Source organism: Sorex fumeus, unplaced genomic scaffold (genome assembly GCF_029834395.1).
Source record: "Sorex fumeus unplaced genomic scaffold, SorFum_2.1 ptg000029l, whole genome shotgun sequence".
NCBI lineage: Eukaryota > Metazoa > Chordata > Mammalia > Eulipotyphla > Soricidae > Sorex > Sorex fumeus.
This window is the reverse complement of record NW_026606086.1, coordinates 130,147-147,538: the sequence shown is the minus strand read 5'-3', so window position 1 is coordinate 147,538 and position 17,392 is coordinate 130,147. Positions and strand designations below refer to the sequence as shown.

The window sequence follows — 17,392 nt, the reverse complement described above, 5'->3', positions numbered from 1 at the left end:
TGACGGCCCTCCCCTGGCTCTGCCCCGCAGCGCCGGACGTGGCACTCAGGAATTCCTCCTGGCAGTGCTCAGGACTGGTGATCGAATCTTGGTCAGCCGTGAGCAAGGCAAATCCCTCCCCACTGTGCTCTCACTCCAGACCCTCCTTTTGCATCTTTTTGTGTTATTTTCAGAATTGATTGATTTCCAAGTAGCGTTTGCTGGCCCTGATGTCCTCTGCAGAGTCCCTTGTTGCACACTGTGTTTCGTGGGCACCTTGACATGAAGACTTGGCGCTTGCCTGGTGCATGGCTGACCCCATAGGTCCCCTGAGCACCGCCAGGAGTGATTCCCGAGTGCAGACCCAGGAGTAACCCTGAGCACTGCCGAGTGTCCCAAAAAACAAAAGGAAAGAAAGAAAATACGTATCCTTGCCCGGAAGGGTAGCCCAGGGCCAAAGAGCCTGCCTTGCCTGTGGTTGACCCCACCCCACCCTGTACGTCCCTTCCCACCCAGGTCCTGCCAGGATGAGCTCCCATGACTGGATCAGAGTCAGCCCTGAGCACTGTCAGATGTCCCGTCCTCAGCCCCCAGGTTAGGTCACTCCGCCCTCCCCACCTCCCCCCACTCCCCGGTTCCCGCTCACTCATCCTCGAGGGGACCCGCACTCATTCAGCTTGTGCTCCCATCCGGAGCAGGCCAGGCCATACTCCTCTGTACAGCTCTCCGGCCTTAGTGGGATGGGCTACTCTCTGGCCACGGTGCGGCCGGTGTTGCTCACAGCACTGGGGTCACAGAGAGCAGGGCTGTCAGGGTCGAGCTCAGGGCCTCTGCCCTGTCGCTCTGCCCCCCGCGCCCCCCCCCCGGCTCACAGATTTCCTGGCCCGGCTCCTGAGGGGGTCCCTGGGCTGGGTCACTGGGTCCAGGTCCCACTCGGGGGATGCTGAATGACCTCAGTTGGAGATCTGTAACTGACAAACATTTGTCAAAAGTTTTCTGAAACCACTTTCACAGGGCCCGGGGATCCAGAACTGGGCCCCGCAGGGACCAGAGGCTCGTTGGCCATGTAGTGCTGACGTCTGCAAGGGCAGCCCTCCGGAGCCTCAGCCAGACACTGACATCACGAAGGGTGGCGCCTGCCCCTTTAAGAATGGCCCATGATGCCCTCCTCCTTGCTGAATTCTAGTTCTACCTCAGAACATTCTAGACTCCAACTGCCATTTTCAGTCTCTCCACGAGACTGGCACGAGCCTGTTTGGCAGAGCTCAGTACTGAAGCTGCGAGTGCAGTGTGACACAGGTGAATCTGAGTCTCTGGGCTTTCTGCCCGCGTGCGGGCGGCTTTTTTCTCTAACAGTTCTTTAGTGTATGACAGTTTTGAATCTTTAGTTAGTTTAAGTTTTTTTACTAGTTATATATATATATATATATATATTTGGGTGGTGTGGGGGCGGGGTGGGGTGGGGTGGCCATACCTGGCTGTGCCCAGGGGTGACCCTGGCCGGCTAACGTCCCTGTGCTGACGGAGATCGAGCCCAGGACAACTGGATATAAGGCAAGTGCCCTCCCCACTGTCCTGCCTCTCTGCCCCTTGCGGACTTCTCTATTGAAATATGGAATGACTCTGAAGTCAGTGGGCCCTCATGGGGGGCTGATGAGAAGCAGAGGAGAAGATATCACTCCCCCGGGACTGGCTGGAGCGCTGGCACTGCTGAGTGCGATGAGCCCCGCCAGCCCCATGACGCCCACTAGGCCTTCCCGGGGTCTTGGGCCGGAGTGAGGGGTTGCCCTTTACAGGGAAAGGGAGTCGATCCTCGACCTCCTCAGGCCCCCGGGCCTTTGTCCTTCTCGCAGAAAAGCATTTCAGGAGATGAGCATGAAGCAGAAACATTTTATTTGGAGGCCTTTAGGAAGGGGAAGGAGGGAGGGAGTAACACGCTCGAGAGAGAGTGCGGCTTCTCCAGAGGTGCAGAAAGCCACTGAACATGTTATGTTGCTAGGTTGCATTAGGTCTGAAAGTCCACACCTCAGGAGGGGAGAAGCCCGTCACATGACCGACCTCATAGGCAAGAGCAGTACCTGGGCTCGGGCACACATGAGCGCCCTCCCTTGGTTCAAGGTGGCTAATCTAGGGATTTCCCCAGGCTGCCCCTGGTAGGAGTTTCTAGCTACCTAGAGTCCGTTGCTAGGGTGGTTGCCAAGGGGGTAGAGTTGAGTGGTCCATGGTCCTCTTAGAAATTCCTTTCCTGGGCTTTGTTCCTATTCCCTCGGGGGGTCCAGCCTGCTCTGGGCCTCCTAATATGGGTTAATTTTGACCAGACTTTGGGTTCCGTGCCCTCAGGTGGTCTTTTGGTGGCCATGAAGCTTTTGTTGACTTCCTCGGAGTTCCATTGCCATGGGGACGCTTCCCCCATCTACCTGTCTGCCTCAGTCCTGTGGGTTAAGAAATGGAGTTAATACTGCCTTGTGGTTATCCAACTTGGGCAGCGTCACAAGGAACGTAGGAAACGCCGAAAACTCCTTCGCTCCCCTTTGGCGCAATTTTTTTTTCTTTTTGGGTCACACCTGGTGATGCACAGGGTTTACTCCTGGGTCTGCACTCGGGAATCACTCCTGGCAGTGCTTAGAGGACCATATGGGATGCTGGGAATCGAACCTGAGTCGGCCGCGTGCAAGGCAAATGCCCTTCCCACTGTGCTATCGCTCTCCAGCCCCCCATGGCGCAGTCTTGCTGGGCCCTTTTCCCTGGCAGTTCTCAGCCCATAGAAAAAAGTGTGCCTGTTGCTTGCCTTAGCTTCTACGTGTAACCCCGGGCCTCTCGCACATACACATACGCACACACGCACACAGAAGACCAGCCATCACTGCTGAGTCGCCTGCCGGCTCGTCAGTGTCTGGACGGGGAGGTGGTCAGTGACACTCGCGGTGCTTAGGGATGATTTCTGGCTCCTGAATGTGTTTGGTGGTGGGAGTGATGGCAGGGAGGGCGTGATGGTCAGCTGCCCGCAGGGCAAGTACCTGTCCCCTCTGCTCTCTGGCCCTGAATCGGCAGTTGTTTGTTTGTCTGTTTTGGGTTGAGTTTTTGTGCAGGAATGACACTTGGTGCGCTCAGGGGGCTGTGCGGGAGACTGGTGGTCGCACTCGGGGTGTCGAGTGCCAGACTGGCAGCTCTCTGGGCTCCGGAAGCTGCTGTGGTCGCTCCCCTGAGACAGACTCTCTCCTCTGCTCTTCAGAGATTTAGTCCTGAGAACGAGTGTGCCTCAGAAGGCCCCACAGTGGGCTCGATGGTTGGGGCCTGGTAGTGGCCGCGGCAGCGTCTGACCGCCTGACCATGAGTCTGCTGAGGCCCAGCGGGCTGAAGTCCCCCACCAAGATCCTCAAGCATGGGAGCTGGGCCCTGAAGGCACCCTCGGCCAGTAAGTGCGCTCAGTCCAGGCCAAGGGAGACTCATTCCCACCCGGGAACCCCATCCCGAGTCCTCGCCCGGGAAGGGCTCCCTGAGCTGTAGACAAGTCCATGGCTCTGGGGACAGCTCTCACACACGAGTGTCACGTTCTGTGAGTTTACTGTCACGGCAACCGGTGACAGCTGAGGCGACCAACACGCTCCCTTCTAACTGCTAGCTCCCTTGCCCAGGCTTGGGGACAGGCTTAGGGAGGTGGACTCACCTGGACTAGAGGGCCTCATTGCCGGCCAAAGCCACAGTACAGTGGGGAGGGCAACTGGCACCCCATGTGACTCTCCAACCTCAACCTCACCATGAGTAACCCTGAACGGAGAACCAGAAATAGGCCCTGAGCATTGGCTGGGTTGCTCCCCGCCCAAAAGAAAAAGAAGATGGGCCAGTGGACACAGCAGAAATAAGACACTGGGTTCGAGCTTTCACCTGGCTTGGTCCGTAGTATCACGGGGTGTATCCAAAGATTTCCCCTGAGCTGCCCAAAGTATGACTGCGGCCTGGGATGCTGCGGTAGGTGAGCACGTCCGCTTCACGGCAGGCCCAGCCAGGCTTCGCCACAAGCAGCCCCCGTCATTGGCTGGGAGTAATCCCGAGCACTGCTGGGTTTCCCTCCCCCCCAACCACACTTTAACTGGACCTGCACAGGCCCTTCCTGTCCCTTCTGACCCTTTCTGCTGTTCCAGCTGCTGCTCCCGTTGAGAAGACCATGCCTGGGGAAAAAACCCCCATCGCCCCCTCATCGGAGATGCAGGAGGAGTTTGTGGGCGACTTCCAGGTCGGGGAACGAGTCTGGGTGAACGGGAACAAGCCTGGATTCATCCAGTTCCTCGGGGAGACCCAGTTTGCCCCTGGTCAGTGGGCCGGGATCGTCTTGGACGAGCCCATCGGCAAGAACGACGGCTCGGTGGCGGGTGTGCGCTACTTCCAGTGCGAGCCGTTGAAGGGCATCTTCACCCGGCCGTCCAAGCTGAGTAGGAGCTTGCAGGCCGACGATGAGACCAACTGCCGGCAGCCAGCGCCTGCCGCCTGGGCCACACCGCCCCTGTCGGCCTCCCCGGCCCCTGCCAGCACCGCGAAGGTGCCCCAGTCCCCCGCGAAGGAGTCACCGGCCACCCCTCACATCAGCAGCCTGACCAGGACGGCCAGCGAGTCCATCTCCAACCTCTCTGAGGCCGGCTCCCTCAAGAAAGGGGAGCGGGAGCTGAAGCTTGGGGACCGGGTGCTGGTGAGTGCCGAGGGCAGCGGTCGCGGGTGGCTGTCCATTCGCCTGTCTGGTCCATCATTTCCTCCAGACTCGCGGTTTGGGTGGAAGCAGGAGCAGCCGGGACGCCTGGTCCTGCAGTTTCCAGCGTGATGGATGCGTGCGGGGATGCTGCCAGTTTTACCAGTTTAGCCAAAACAGGGTGGAGGGGTCATGCCGTGGGGAGGGGTCATGCTTGGCACGCCTCTGACCCGGGGTTTAAGTCTTGGTCCCATGTACAGTCCCCCAAGCACATCCCGGAGGGATCCCTGAGCACCAAGCCAAGAGTAAGCCCTGAGCACTCTGACTGTGACTCAAAAACAAACCAATGAACAAAGTTGGATATCGGTTCTATTTCTCTGGTTTTCGATGTTTTTGTTTGGGGCGTCACAGGGTGGTCGCACACAAAGCCAGTGCCCTTCCCCTGGTTCTCCAGCCCTGTTTGTCAGCATTCCCGTCATTGTCCAGCGCTTTGATTCTGTTTTGCTCTGTGTCCCGGGAGCCAAGCGTCAAGCCAAGGCATAGTGAAGGAGAACTGGAAAATCGAACTCTGCTAAGATACGAGCATAGTCACTTTCCTTTAGCTGGTTTCTGGCTTAATTGTTCTCCAGCGGTGGGGTTGCCACTGCTCCGCTCCCACACCCACGGGGCAGCGACCCCCTCGCCACACCAGGTGGCTGGCCTGGGTCAGAGATTCCCGGGGGTTTGGTCAGCCAGGCCACCAGTGACAGCGAGTGGGTGTGAATGCCGCTGCCTTGCCTGGACACTGAGCAGCAGTGTCTGCTCACCCTGTAGGGGTTGCGGGGGGAAATGGCACCTTGACCTTTGGGGTTTCTTCAGGAAATCCCGACTCTGAAGCCAGAATGTTCGTTTGCGGGGGTGGGGGCGCTGTGCGCAGTCCAGGGTGCCTGACCCACGTCCCTCCATCCCTCCAGCAGGTGGGAGGCATGGAGGCCCGTGTGGTGCGCGTCCTCGGGGAGACGGACTTCGCCAAGGGGGATTGGTGCGGCGTAGAGCTGGACAAGCCACTGGGCAAGAACGATGGTGCCGTGGCCGGAACGAGGTGGGTCCCCCTGCCCCCCCAGACAGCCTGGGGCCATGCAGGGTGCCCGGGAGGCGCTGAGGGGACTGCAGGCCACTTCTCTTGGTTCTTAGGCGGGGCCACTTCCGTTGGCACTCGGGGACCCTGCAGGGATGTGGGTACAGCCTGGGGCCCCCTACATGCAGCTGTGCTCGGGCCGCAGGAACCCCCCGGGCCTGCTGTCGCCCTTCAGATGCCAGGGAGGCTGCTTGGAATCGCCCTTGGTTTGCGTGGTGGGGGTGGGCGGCGTGCGAGAGAGTGTGGGTGTCAATGTATGAGGGAGTGTGTATGTGAGCGTGTGAGTGTGGGGCTGTGAGAGTGTTGGTGGGGGCGTGGGCATGAGAGTGATTGTGGAGGTGTTAGCGTGTTTGTGGGGGAGTGAGAGCGTATCAGTGTTGGTTTGAGAGCGTGCAAGTGTTGGTTGGGGTGTGCATGTGTGTTACTGTGGGGCTGTGGGTCTGTGGGAGTGTTGGTTGGGGTGTGAGTGTGTGTGGGTGTGGGAGTGTCGGTGGGGTGTGAGTGTGAGTGTGTGTTGGTTTGGGTGTGAGTATGTGTGTTTCTGGGGAGTGAGTGTGTGTGAGTGTGGGGCTGTGGACATGTGGGAGTGTCTGTTGGGGTGTGAGTGTGTGTGTTTGACGGGGTGGGAGTGTGAGAGTATGGGAGTGTTGGTTGGGGTGTGAGTGTGTTTGTTGGGCTGTGAGAGTGTGGAAGTGTGGGAGTGTTGGTTGGGGTGTGAGTGTAAGTGTGTGTTGGTTGTGGTGTTTATGTGTGGGAGTGTTGGTTGGGGTGTGTGTGTGTTTGTTGGGTTGTGAGTGTGTGTGAGTGTGGGCTGGTAGAGGGTATGATGTTTGTTGGGGAGTGAGTGTGAGTGTGTTTGTTGCGGTGTGAGTGTGAGTGTGTTTGTTGGGGTGGGAGTGTGAGAGTGTGGGAGTGTTGTTTGGGGTGCGTGTGTGAGTGTGTTTGTCGGGGTGTGAGTGGGTGGGCATGTGGGGCTGTGGGAGCGTGTTCGTTTGTGGGGGTGTGAGACTGTGGGACTCAGTGAACTTCTGGGTCGGCGCTTGTGTCTCTTGGTCTCTTGCCGAAGGTGTTTTTGTCCCCCCCTCCTCGTTGTCCGCAGGTACTTCCAGTGTCAGCCCAAGTATGGCTTGTTTGCTCCCATTCACAAAGTCACCAAGATCGGCTTCCCGTCCACGATGCCGGCCAAGGGCAAGGTGGCCGCTGTGAGGCGTGTGATGGCCACCACCCCCGCCAGCCTGAAGCGCAGCCCTTCGGCCTCCTCGCTCAGCTCCGTGAGCTCCGGGGCCTCATCCGTGAGCAGCAGGCCCGGTCGCACGGGACTAGTAAGAAGCCCCCCACCACTGCGGGGTGCTCGAGCCCCCACAGACTCCCACAGCCCCAGGGGCAAGAGGCGGAGCAGGAGCACGTGGGCTGAGCAGCTCCGGGTGGCAGGCGAGTGGCTTCCCAGCCACCACCGGTGACAGGAGCAGGGATGGGCCTTTCCTGGGGTGCTCAGGGCTCCTCTCTGGCCTCAGGCCACCTTAGGGATGAAGTGGGGTAGCTGAAGGGGTGCCTGAGGGTCAGAGCAGGGCCCAGAGACTCTGGGGAACGCTTGGCCCTTCATCTTGCTTCTTTGCTCTCTCCGTCTCTCCCTGCTCCCTCCTGTCCCTCTGCACCGCTGTCCACATGCAGAGTGGCCTCGACTTCTGTCCATTGCGGTGCCGCAATTCAAAGCTTGGGCCTCGTGGCTTCTCCCCTCACGTCTATCTGAGTCATAAACACTAAAGTGTGTCTGAATATGCAAGGGTGCCCTGAGATATTGTCCACAGGGAAACGGGCCCACGATGGAGAGTGTGTCCCGGGGGGCTGACTTTGCTGGGGGCTGCGCTTCCTGCCGCTGCCTCTGCTCCGTGCATTGACCCTCGATGCGGAAGAGGAGGGAGTGAGTGTGTGTGCAACGGAAGATACAAAACAGATGACACGGGAACGGGAGCCAGGAGGCCACACGCCGTGGGCACAGGCCTGGGGCCAGTCCTGTCTTGCTCGACCACCACTAGGTTTCCCTGCCCCACCTGCATCCTCACGTCCGACTCCTCCTTCCCTTCGCCTCACCATTTAGGAGGGGAGCAGACTCAGAAGCCCCTCTCCTTCCCTCGCGAGCCAGCCCATTTGTGGAATTTGGTTTTGTTTTTCTGCTTGACTGTGGGCCATACCATACAGTGCTTCAAGGGGCCATTTGCAGTGCTGGGGTTGTGCCGGGGCCTCCCACCTCCAAGCAAGAGCCCTACGCCTGAGACGTATCTCCAGCCTCCCCCCGCTATCTTGTTTTGTTCTGTTTTGGGGTCACACTTGGCAGAGCTCAGGGCTTTCTCCCACCTCTGTGCTCGGGATTATTCCTGGCGGGCCTCCGGGATTGAGCCTGGGCAGCGCTGGGGCTTCGCTCTCCAGCTCTTTGGCCCCTGCATTGCATATCTTTATGCAGGGTGGAGCTCACTCCTAAACTGAACATCACCGTTAGCGTCTATGACAGGAATATAGAAAGATTCTGTGTGGCTTCACGGAAGTATACCTCGACAACATAATTCCATAAGTGCACACACAAGCGTTCATACACACAGTCACTCATACATGTACACGTAGTGCATACCGTATATACACAGGCTTATGGGTATACACACACAGGCACATACATGCATAAACACAACGTGCACATGCACACAGGTGCGTGTAGATATGCCCACCAGAACATACATGCATGCATACATACATGCACACGGGTCCGTGCGTGCCCTGTGGAGGCCTCCCTGTTCGTCTGTTGGCTGAGTTGCTCTTCTGAGGTACCAGGCTCCCACAGAAGGCCTGGCCTTGCTGGGATGGAGCCTGGGGCCTCACAAACCACGCGCAGGGCAGAGGCTTTGGCATCAGCATCCTGAGTTCAGCTCTTGGCCCCGACCTTACCCAGCCCCTCAGCACGCGCCTCCCCCCATGCTAGGGGTGCTGCTTTCTCCCTGCTCCGGTGCCTGAACCTCACAGTCTCGTCTCCATAGTTGGCTGAAAGAAGACCATCGCTCCTGTGCTGGTTTCCTCAGGGAGCTGTCTCGGGCCCAGGAAGCGCGTGCATCTGGCCTGCCCCACCCGCTCAAGCCAGGAGGCTCAGGGAACACCGCCGCCCGCCTTTCCTTGTTTTTATTTTTGCTCTTTGGGGTTCACCTGGCAGTGCTCAGGGACTCCAGGCGTGGTGCTTGGGGGCTGCTCCCGGTGGAGGGGGTTAGAGCCCGGGTCTTGGTGTTAGACCCCCAAGGCTGGCAAGCTCTTCCCAGCCACCCCTTGAAATCCGAGTTGACCGCAGTTCCCGGGAGCACTGCGCATGACTGGCCCGAGAGCTTGTGTGCTCCTAGAAATTTTAGTTATTATTTGGTTTTGGGGCCACACCCAGGGGTGCTCAGGGCTTATTCCTGGCTCTCTGCTTGGGGGGTGGGGTCACTCCTGATGGTGCTGGATCTTGAACCTCTGCAAGCACCTTCCCCCCCCCCAACAGACTCTTTGGCCCTGGGGAGGGCATTTAATCGGACCAGATATACTTTAAGTGTATCGGGAAATCACGGCCAGGTCCTTATGCACAGGCAAGGATGATCCCACTCTCCGGACAGAACCAGGTGGCTCAAGAGCTCCCAGCAGGCAAAGCAGCAGTGGACAGCCTGGGCCCTGCTGGGCCAGTCGGTCAGGAGGCGTTTGGCAGCAGCTCAGATGATGCGGGAAAGCGGCAAGAGAACCTGTGGCTGGACCGCAGCAGGGCGATGGAACAGGGATGGCCGGGCAGAAGGAGCGGAAGTCCTGGCCACCCCCGCCGCAGCCCCCGCCACCATGTGCCCGAAGAATGAAGATCAGGTCCCGCCTTGTCCCCTCCTGCAGGGGCCGTTGTGCAGAGAGGGATCTGGGTCTGCAGAGCGACCATGAGCAACCACGAGCCCAGGATAGAACGGACAGGACCCCCGGTCCCCGCAGCCCTTCAGCCCACTCCCCTCCCCTCCTCACTGTCTTTGCCTCTTCTCTCCTTCCCTTTGTGCTTGGTCTTTCCCTGAGCTGCCCTTGCTGTCCTGCTCGCTGGTCGTGAGCCCTCACACATTCTCACCCACCACTTTTCCTTTTTTTTTCCCTGGACTTTGGCCATGCCCCAGCAATACTCAGGACTTACTCTGGACTCTGCACTCAGGAGTCACTCCTGGTGGGCTCGGGACCCTATGGGGTGGGTACCTGTTATCCAGCTCGGGTCAGCGGCGTGCAAGGCCAGCGCCTTTCCCGCAACTTTATCATTCTAGCCTCTCATCCCCCATTTTCGAAGGCAGATGGCACAGGGGTCTTTTATAGGTTCACACCCAGTGACCCCCGGGGGCATGGGGCCATTCCCAGAGACAAGAGTCTCTGGTTACTGCTATTCAGGCATGGGGCGGGTGCCCGGGAGAGCGAGGTGAGCTGGAAGGAAAAGGAAGAGAGAAGGGACAGGCTGCCCAGGGAGACCCTGACGGACCTGCAAGGCTGAAGATGCTGGAGCTGGCCTCAAGCTCATGCCGAGGGCTCATCCTTAAGGAAGCTCAGGCCAGAGCGGACTGTGGAGGGGGCTGCCTCCGGCTCTGCAGAAGATCTCTGGATTCCCACGAGGCCCGAGGTCAGTGGAACCCAGGTCCCGTCCAAGGATCTTCGGGAAGGTTTCAAGACGTTTCTGCTGAGAGTCGCTGGCCCATATGCAAGGATGCAGCACTGCTCCATGTGCTTTGCCGAGGATCACCGCGAGCATGCCCGTGTCGGCCGGCCCCATCCCCTTCACGTCTCTTTTTCCTTTGCAGTTGCCGGAAACCTCCTCCCGCTTCGGGCACAAGATCTCCGGCACCACCGCCCTCCAGGAGGCGCTGAAGGAGAAGCAGCAGCACATTGAGAAGCTGCTGGCCGAGCGGGACCTAGAGCGGGCGGAGGTGGCCAAGGCCACGAGCCACATGGGGGAGATAGAGCAGGAGCTGGCCCTGGCCGGAACGGGCACGACCAGGTGACGTCTGTGCAGACGGCAGTGCTGGGGCCGAGAGACGCCTGCGGTAGAGGCTGGGCGCGAGATTGGTGCAGGCGGTGCAAGGAGAGGCCGTGGGTCCCCGTCTGCCGTCGTTGCGGTGGCATCCGGCGCGTGGTTTGATCGCATGCGCCTTCTGCTCACCCTGTGGGGGTTTAGGGAGTGCCGAGTTGTCCGCATCGGTGCTTTCGTGGTGTGGTTCCCCTCTGGCCTTCCAGAAACGCTGTAGCTTAGGTGGGAGATGCATTCAGCTTGCCGTGGTGACAGATGGCGATGGCAGCCCACAGAGGGCTGTAGGGGGCGGGCGAGGCCACTCACGCGCCGTTGCCTCTACAGCACGTCCTGGAGCTGGAGGCCAAGAACGACGACCTGCGGGCCATGCTGGAAGCGGCCGACTGGGAGAAGGTGGAGCTGCTGAACCAGCTGGAGGAGGAGAAGAGGTGAGGCCGTGCCCGGAGCTGGGGGCTCCCTCGGGTGGGGCACTCCTGGCCTTCCAGGGCTGTGAGAACCAGAAACCAACGGGTGCCCAGTCCTGAGCACGGCCTCACCGGGAGGACTGGGGGCGGAACTCAGTGGAGCCAAGCCACCCCCGGCCCTCCCTGCTGTGTCCACCTGGCCTGGTATTCAGGAGGCCTGTGCTGGGTGGCAAGGAACTGTCCTAACCCAGTGGGGCCCTGTGGGAGTCCCTGTGGTTAAGTCCCAGGCGGGAGGAAACCCACAGTACCCATGGGGCACGACAGCAGACAGACAGGGCTCAGGCTAGGCTGCAGACAGACAGACACGGGGCTCAGGCCAGGCTGCAGACAGACGGACGCGGGGCTGAGGCCTGGCTGCAGACAGATGGACACGGGGTGCTGGCCGAGACCGCCTTTTCAGGTGGGCTCCCGGCATTGTGGTGCCCAGGGGCACTGCGAGTGCCTGGCTCAGCCCCTCAGCTCCACATGCCAACTCGACAGTCACTGGGAGCCCCTCCCCCCCGCCTCCCCCTCTCCCCCGCCCCCGAGTCATTGGCTGCTTCTCCCCCAGGGGCTCAGTTGTTGTCCTGATGTGGGGACAGGCGCTGGCTGGGAGGGACTGGCAGGCGCCGCGGGTCAGTTTTTAACCACCTCTGTTAGCTGCGAGGCAGAAAGGGTTGATATGACACTGCACCTGGTGTTGGCTCGGCCTAACTTCCTCCTGTAGCCTGCGGGTCCCACCCAGTGCTCGAAGCTGAGGGGACTCGCTGACTTTCTTTTTTTTCTTTTTGGGTCAACCCAGCGATGCTCAGGGGTTACTCCTGCCTCGGCACTCAGGAATTACTCCAGGCATTGCTCCGGGGTCCACAGTGGTATGCTGGGAATTGAACCCGGGTCGGCCACGTGCAAGACAAACGCCCTGCCTGCTGGACTCTCGCTCTGGCCCTCCCCGACTCTCTCAGCCCTCCTGTGTGTGGAGCCGGGGGCTGGGTCAGGCGCATCTACAAGATGGTGGCCCTCTTGGGGCGCAGCAGTGACGCCCCTCACAACGTCTCCCTCTCCCCCACAGGAAAGTGGAAGACCTCCAGTTCCGAGTCGAGGAGGAGTCCATCACCAAAGGCGACATGGAGGTAAAGCCCGGGCAGGTCCCGGAGGCTTGCAGGGTGCAGGCAAGGATGCGGGGCAGCCTGGCCAACCCCGCCGGGACCACTTCTGCTGGAGACTCCGAATCAGACAGGGATACCTGGGTTCATGCACCTGGCAGGGCCTGGCTGACACATCTCTGCTCCTTGGGGCTGGAGGCTGTTCTTGATGAGCGTTTTTCTCTCGTTCTGACAGTCGGGTCTATGCCTTTGCCTCAGCTTTGATTTTCAGTCGAGCAGCACAAATCAAATCCTTTAGAACCCCATTTTTTAGAAGGTTTTCCTTAAAACAAGACGAAGCAAAGAGTCAGTTTGAAAAAGACAAATTTCTATTTCTGCTTCTTTTCCTTCCTGTTTTAAGTTCATGGAAATTTTGTTTTCCCACCAGATGGATGTGAAGTCCCTGCAGGCGGCCTCTGAGAAGCTCGCCAAGGAGAACGAGTGCCTGAGGACCAAGCTGGACCATGCCAACAAGGAGAATGCGGACGTGATCGCCCTGTGGAAGTCCAAGCTGGAGACGGCCATCAACCCGCACCAACAGGCCATGGGCGAGCCGAAGGCATCCGTGAGCCAGGGCGTGGGCGCTGAGGCGGCCGAGCTGGCCGAGCTCAAGATGCAGATCGAGAGGCTACAGTTCGAGTACCAGCAGGAGGTGGAGAGCCTGAAGGCCCAGCAGGCGGCTGAGCGTGCAGCGCATGCCTCTGAGCTGAAGACGCTCAGGTCGCGGCTGTTCAGGACGGCCCAGGAGCAGAAGAACAGCCTGGAGGCCGCACGGGCCAAGCTCGACCAGATCGAGGACCAGCACCTGGTGGAGATGGAGGACGCCCTGAACAAGCTGCAGGAGGCGGAGACGAAGGTAAAGCACCTGGACGGGTTGCGGGCCGTGAGTAGTCAGCAAGCCCAGGCCCTGGCCAATGCCACGGCACAGCTGGAGGCCACCCAGCAGAAGCTCTTGCAGCTCGATGGGCTCTGGAAGGCCAGTTCCTAAGGTCAATTGGGAATGGAGAAGCTCAGGCAGCAGCTCCAGGTGGCTGAGCAGCAGATTCAGGAGTTAGAGAATGCAAAGCGGGCCGAGAGCTGCAGGTTGGTACTCGGGCGCCCTCGCCCACTTCCACGCTCGCTCCCTGCATGCTGTGTGTCAGTCTGCTCGCCGCCGTGTTCCGGCTTGGTGCTGACAGGTCTCCCGGTCACGTCCCGTGCGGTTCCCTCTGATGGGACTGAGAAGGTGTCGGCACGATTCTGGGGCTGTCATTGGTCCCCAGCACCCGGATGCCGTGCTAGCCTTGGCCCTGGCTAATCGGGCCCATCTGGGGTCTTTCTGAAACAGAGAATTCTTCACGAGGCCAGTGAGAAAACAAGATAGGAGCCCCCAGAGCAGACCTCTGCCCCCCACCCCTTGGGCCCGCTGCATACTCGCCGAGTCCGCCCAGACACTTGGGCTCGAGTCAGGCCGCGAGGGTATTTCCCTGACCTTGCTGACCACCTGCTCGTGTGACGGGCTTTGCCCTCCTCTCCCCGAGGCGCCTCAGTTCCCAGCTGGTGCTCAATGCCTCTGAGCCTCTGAGCTCCCTCAGGGCTGGTGACGTGACCCATCTTGGTATTTCTCATTGCCAGCCCCTCCCTCCCTGCAGCACAAGCCCCCGCGCAGCCCTGCAGAGATTTCATCCCTTTCAGCCTCTAAGGGGTGCTTGGACCAAGTCCGCCTTCCAGCATGGCCCCCTGCTGGCCACAGGCATGGACTCTCATGGTAGCCCTGACCCTGGGGAAGGACGAGACAGTGAGATCTGGGCCAAGCCGAGGAAGCTGCAGTTCTCACCAAGGAGCCCCGAGAGATGCCCTTTTCCTCCTATAGGATTGTGGTGGCAGGGACGTGCCCTCAACCCCCCCCCCCCCCCCCGCTCCCCTCGCGCTGGGCACTTTGTTGGAGAAACTTCTCTGTTGGCCAAGATGGAAGGGCTGTGGGCTTTGTAGACAGGACTGACAGACATAACAGAAGGGCCCCGAGATCCCCGGGAGTTCCTCTCAGGACTCAGGACTCCTTGGCTGGCATTCCAGAAACATCGGCTGAAACAAATGGAATCAATTCCTAGGACACAGCAGGGGATAGCTGACCCACTTGTTCGCATCAAGATGTAACAAACGTCAAGTTCGGGTGACTGCTGTCTAGTGGATTAGAGGTTCTTCATTTTAAATTTCATATTGAAACCCCTCAGACTTTTAAAGTCACAGAAAAGAAACTACAAGATAGTAAATCTTGGGGGCCGGAATGATAGTACAATGGGAAGGGCATTTGCCTTGCACGCGGCCCACGTGGGTTCGATCTCCATCATCCCATAGGGTCACTGTCATTGTCTCTACCCTCCCGTTGTTTATCGATTAGCTCGAGGGGACCCAGTAACGTCTCCATTGTGACACTTGTTACTGTGTTTGTCATATCGAATACATCACGGGGAGCTTGGCAGGCTTTGCCTGCAGGCGAGATACTCTCGGTGAGCTGGCCGGGTTACTGCCAAGGAGAAATTCCTGAGCATTTAGGGTGACCGTAAAAGCCAAAAGAAAAAAAAAAGATAACCTTTTATTCCCTCCCTTCCCTCCCTTTCCCTTTCTTCCCTGTTTCCTCCCTCCCTCCTTCCTATCCTTAGCTTCCCTCCTCCCTTGCTTACTTCCTTCTTCCTCGCCAAGCCATGCTCTGGGCTCTGGGGTCCTCCCGCCCAGCAGTAGTGGGGCTTTTCAGCTTGTGGACCGATCTCAGTCTCGTCCAGTGGTGCTGCAGTTCCAACTCGGGCCTGGTGTGTACTCCAGCCCTTTGTGCCGTCTCCCCGGCCCTGGAAAGTCAGTCTTTCTCATAGGCTTTCTTATTTTCTGGTCATGCCAAAGTTAGGTCTAGAAAACGCCTCTGTTTGGGCCGTTTCCAATAACCACTAGACAGTCATCACCAGAACTGCCGGCGCCAAGCCCTTGGCTTCGCGAGCTTCAGGCAATCACGCTCACCTCACGCCTCTGTTCTTTGGGGTTGTGTTGGGTCATGGGATTCTCATACGTGTTTTCTGTTTTGTTTTCCCCTTCCCATTCCTGTTTGTCTCCTTGGTCCATTCACTCCATCCTTGTGACTCTGGTAGGCCGATAGCCTGGCCGAGGAGCTGCAGGGGAAGGGGCTAGCGCTTCGTAGTCTTCAGGAGAACTTGAACGAAAGCGGCCAAGCTGAGGGGCCGTGTGTGCGCACGTGTGTGTGTGCATGTGTGTTTGTGTGTGCATGCTGGTGAGCAGAGCAGAGGGGCTGTGTGTGTGCGAGTGTGTATGTTTGTGTGTTTGCGTTGTGTGTGTGTGAGTTCGTGTTTGTGCGTGTGTGCTGGGAGCGGGCAGGGGGCCGGCGGCTGACGGTGGCCCCCGGGTCCCCGCAGGAGGAGAAGGTGGACGTGTGCCGCAGCCAGTGCCAGGCTCTACAGGCCGAGCTCACCAAGGCCAGCGTGGAGATCCAGGGGCACCACGAGGAGGCGCCGCAGGCCCTTCAGCAGCTGCTGCTGCAGGCGAAGGAGAAGCTGCAGGCGGTGCAGGCGGAGAACGGGAGACTGCTGCGGGAGGTGGCCGAGCTGAAGACACAAGCCGACAAGGCCAAGGTGGGTGGCCGCAGTGCAGCGCCGCGGCTGATGGCGGCCGTGGCCCGTGTGTGTGTTGGTGCGGCCTCTTTCCACCACGCACCGCAGCCAGGGCTACGTCTCCTCTCTGGACCACCTGCTGGCCCAGTTCTGTGGCCAGCAGCCTCGTGTGCATGCTCAGGTCAGTCCCATTCCGGTAACATGGCCGTCAGCGGTCAGCTGCCCAGCACACACCAGTAGCCTGCTGCGGCTCATGGCTGCTGAGCTGGACAGAGAAGATAGCCCTTGCTGCAGAAAGTTCTGGAAAGTACATGGCGGTTCAACTGGGGTGTACATTGAGACTCAGAAATGAAAACGCACAACCCGTTGCTGACGGGCAGGGAGAGCAGGTGAGGGAGACCCTGACCCGTGTGCGGCCAGTCCTCCTGGAGCCCCTGGGCCCCTCCCAAATGACTGCAAACACTGCCCTCCCATTGCTCATCGATTGGCTCGAGCGGGCCCACTAATGTCTCCATTTTGAGACTTGTTACTGTGTTTGGCAAGCAAAAACTGTTGGCTTCAGTCTCCAAAGCTTGGTGGATTCGTCCGGATTTTCTATAAAGTGTATAACTTTTGGGACTAAGTCCATTTCCTGCCTCTGTTTGTCCCTGTGAAAATCGTTTGACAAGCAGTGGTTGCTTTTCCCTTCCCCTCCTGCACAAAGTTCCAAAACAAAATACTTTTTGTAGTTCTTTGAATTGTATTGAAAACTAGTTTTTGAATGCATCCCTTATAGGACAGAGTGATGGATTTTATAACAGAAGAATTGAAGTGGGGGGAAAAAATCTTATGCCCCAATGTCAAGATCCAACTGTACTTACACCTTCCGGGGAGCTGTCAGGAATCATTTCAGATGGCATTTCAAAAATCAACTCGGCTGATAGTAGAATGGGTAGGGTGCTGCCTTGTACTCGGCCAACTTGGGGTTGATCCCCAGCATCCCGTCCTCCGGCCCTGCCAGCAGTGATCCCTGAACACAGAACCCTGAGCGAGACCCGAACACCAGCAGGTGTGGGGCCCCCATCCACAAAATAGGCAGGTAGTTATGTTGACGCTAAGAAGCTAACTGTGTCTGAGCCTCTCCATCCTGAGTCTGTGTGTGTGTGTGTGTGTGTGAGTGTGTGCGCGTGCGCGTATACACGCGTGTGCAGGTAAGACTACTCTGCCATTTTCATTTCTGGTATTTAGGCCACATGAAGTGCTTGGCTTGCTTGTGCCTGCTTGATCTCATTCTTGTTTCCATTCTTCCCCGCTTTTTGTTTCTGCAGTCCTTAACTTGCTTATTAAGCTCGGCCAAAGAAGAGATGGAGCTGATGTCAGAGGATCGCAGGGCCCTGAGGTCAGA

General features: G+C 58.8%; 1 protein-coding gene across 1 annotated transcript in view; it reads left to right on the top strand.

The window, feature by feature from the left end:
- The first annotated feature begins 3,309 nt into the window (after positions 1-3,309).
- Positions 3,310-17,392, top strand: part of LOC130024552 (CAP-Gly domain-containing linker protein 1-like) — a 29,845-nt gene continuing 15,762 nt past the window's right edge. Inside the window, exons 1-6 of the mRNA XM_056115272.1 lie at positions 3,310-3,394; positions 4,122-4,663; positions 5,617-5,741; positions 6,877-7,099; positions 10,601-10,660; positions 15,859-15,939. Of these exons, the coding sequence (XP_055971247.1) occupies positions 3,310-3,394; positions 4,122-4,663; positions 5,617-5,741; positions 6,877-7,099; positions 10,601-10,660; positions 15,859-15,939 (1,116 nt within the window). The remainder of the gene's footprint in view (positions 3,395-4,121; positions 4,664-5,616; positions 5,742-6,876; positions 7,100-10,600; positions 10,661-15,858; positions 15,940-17,392) is intronic.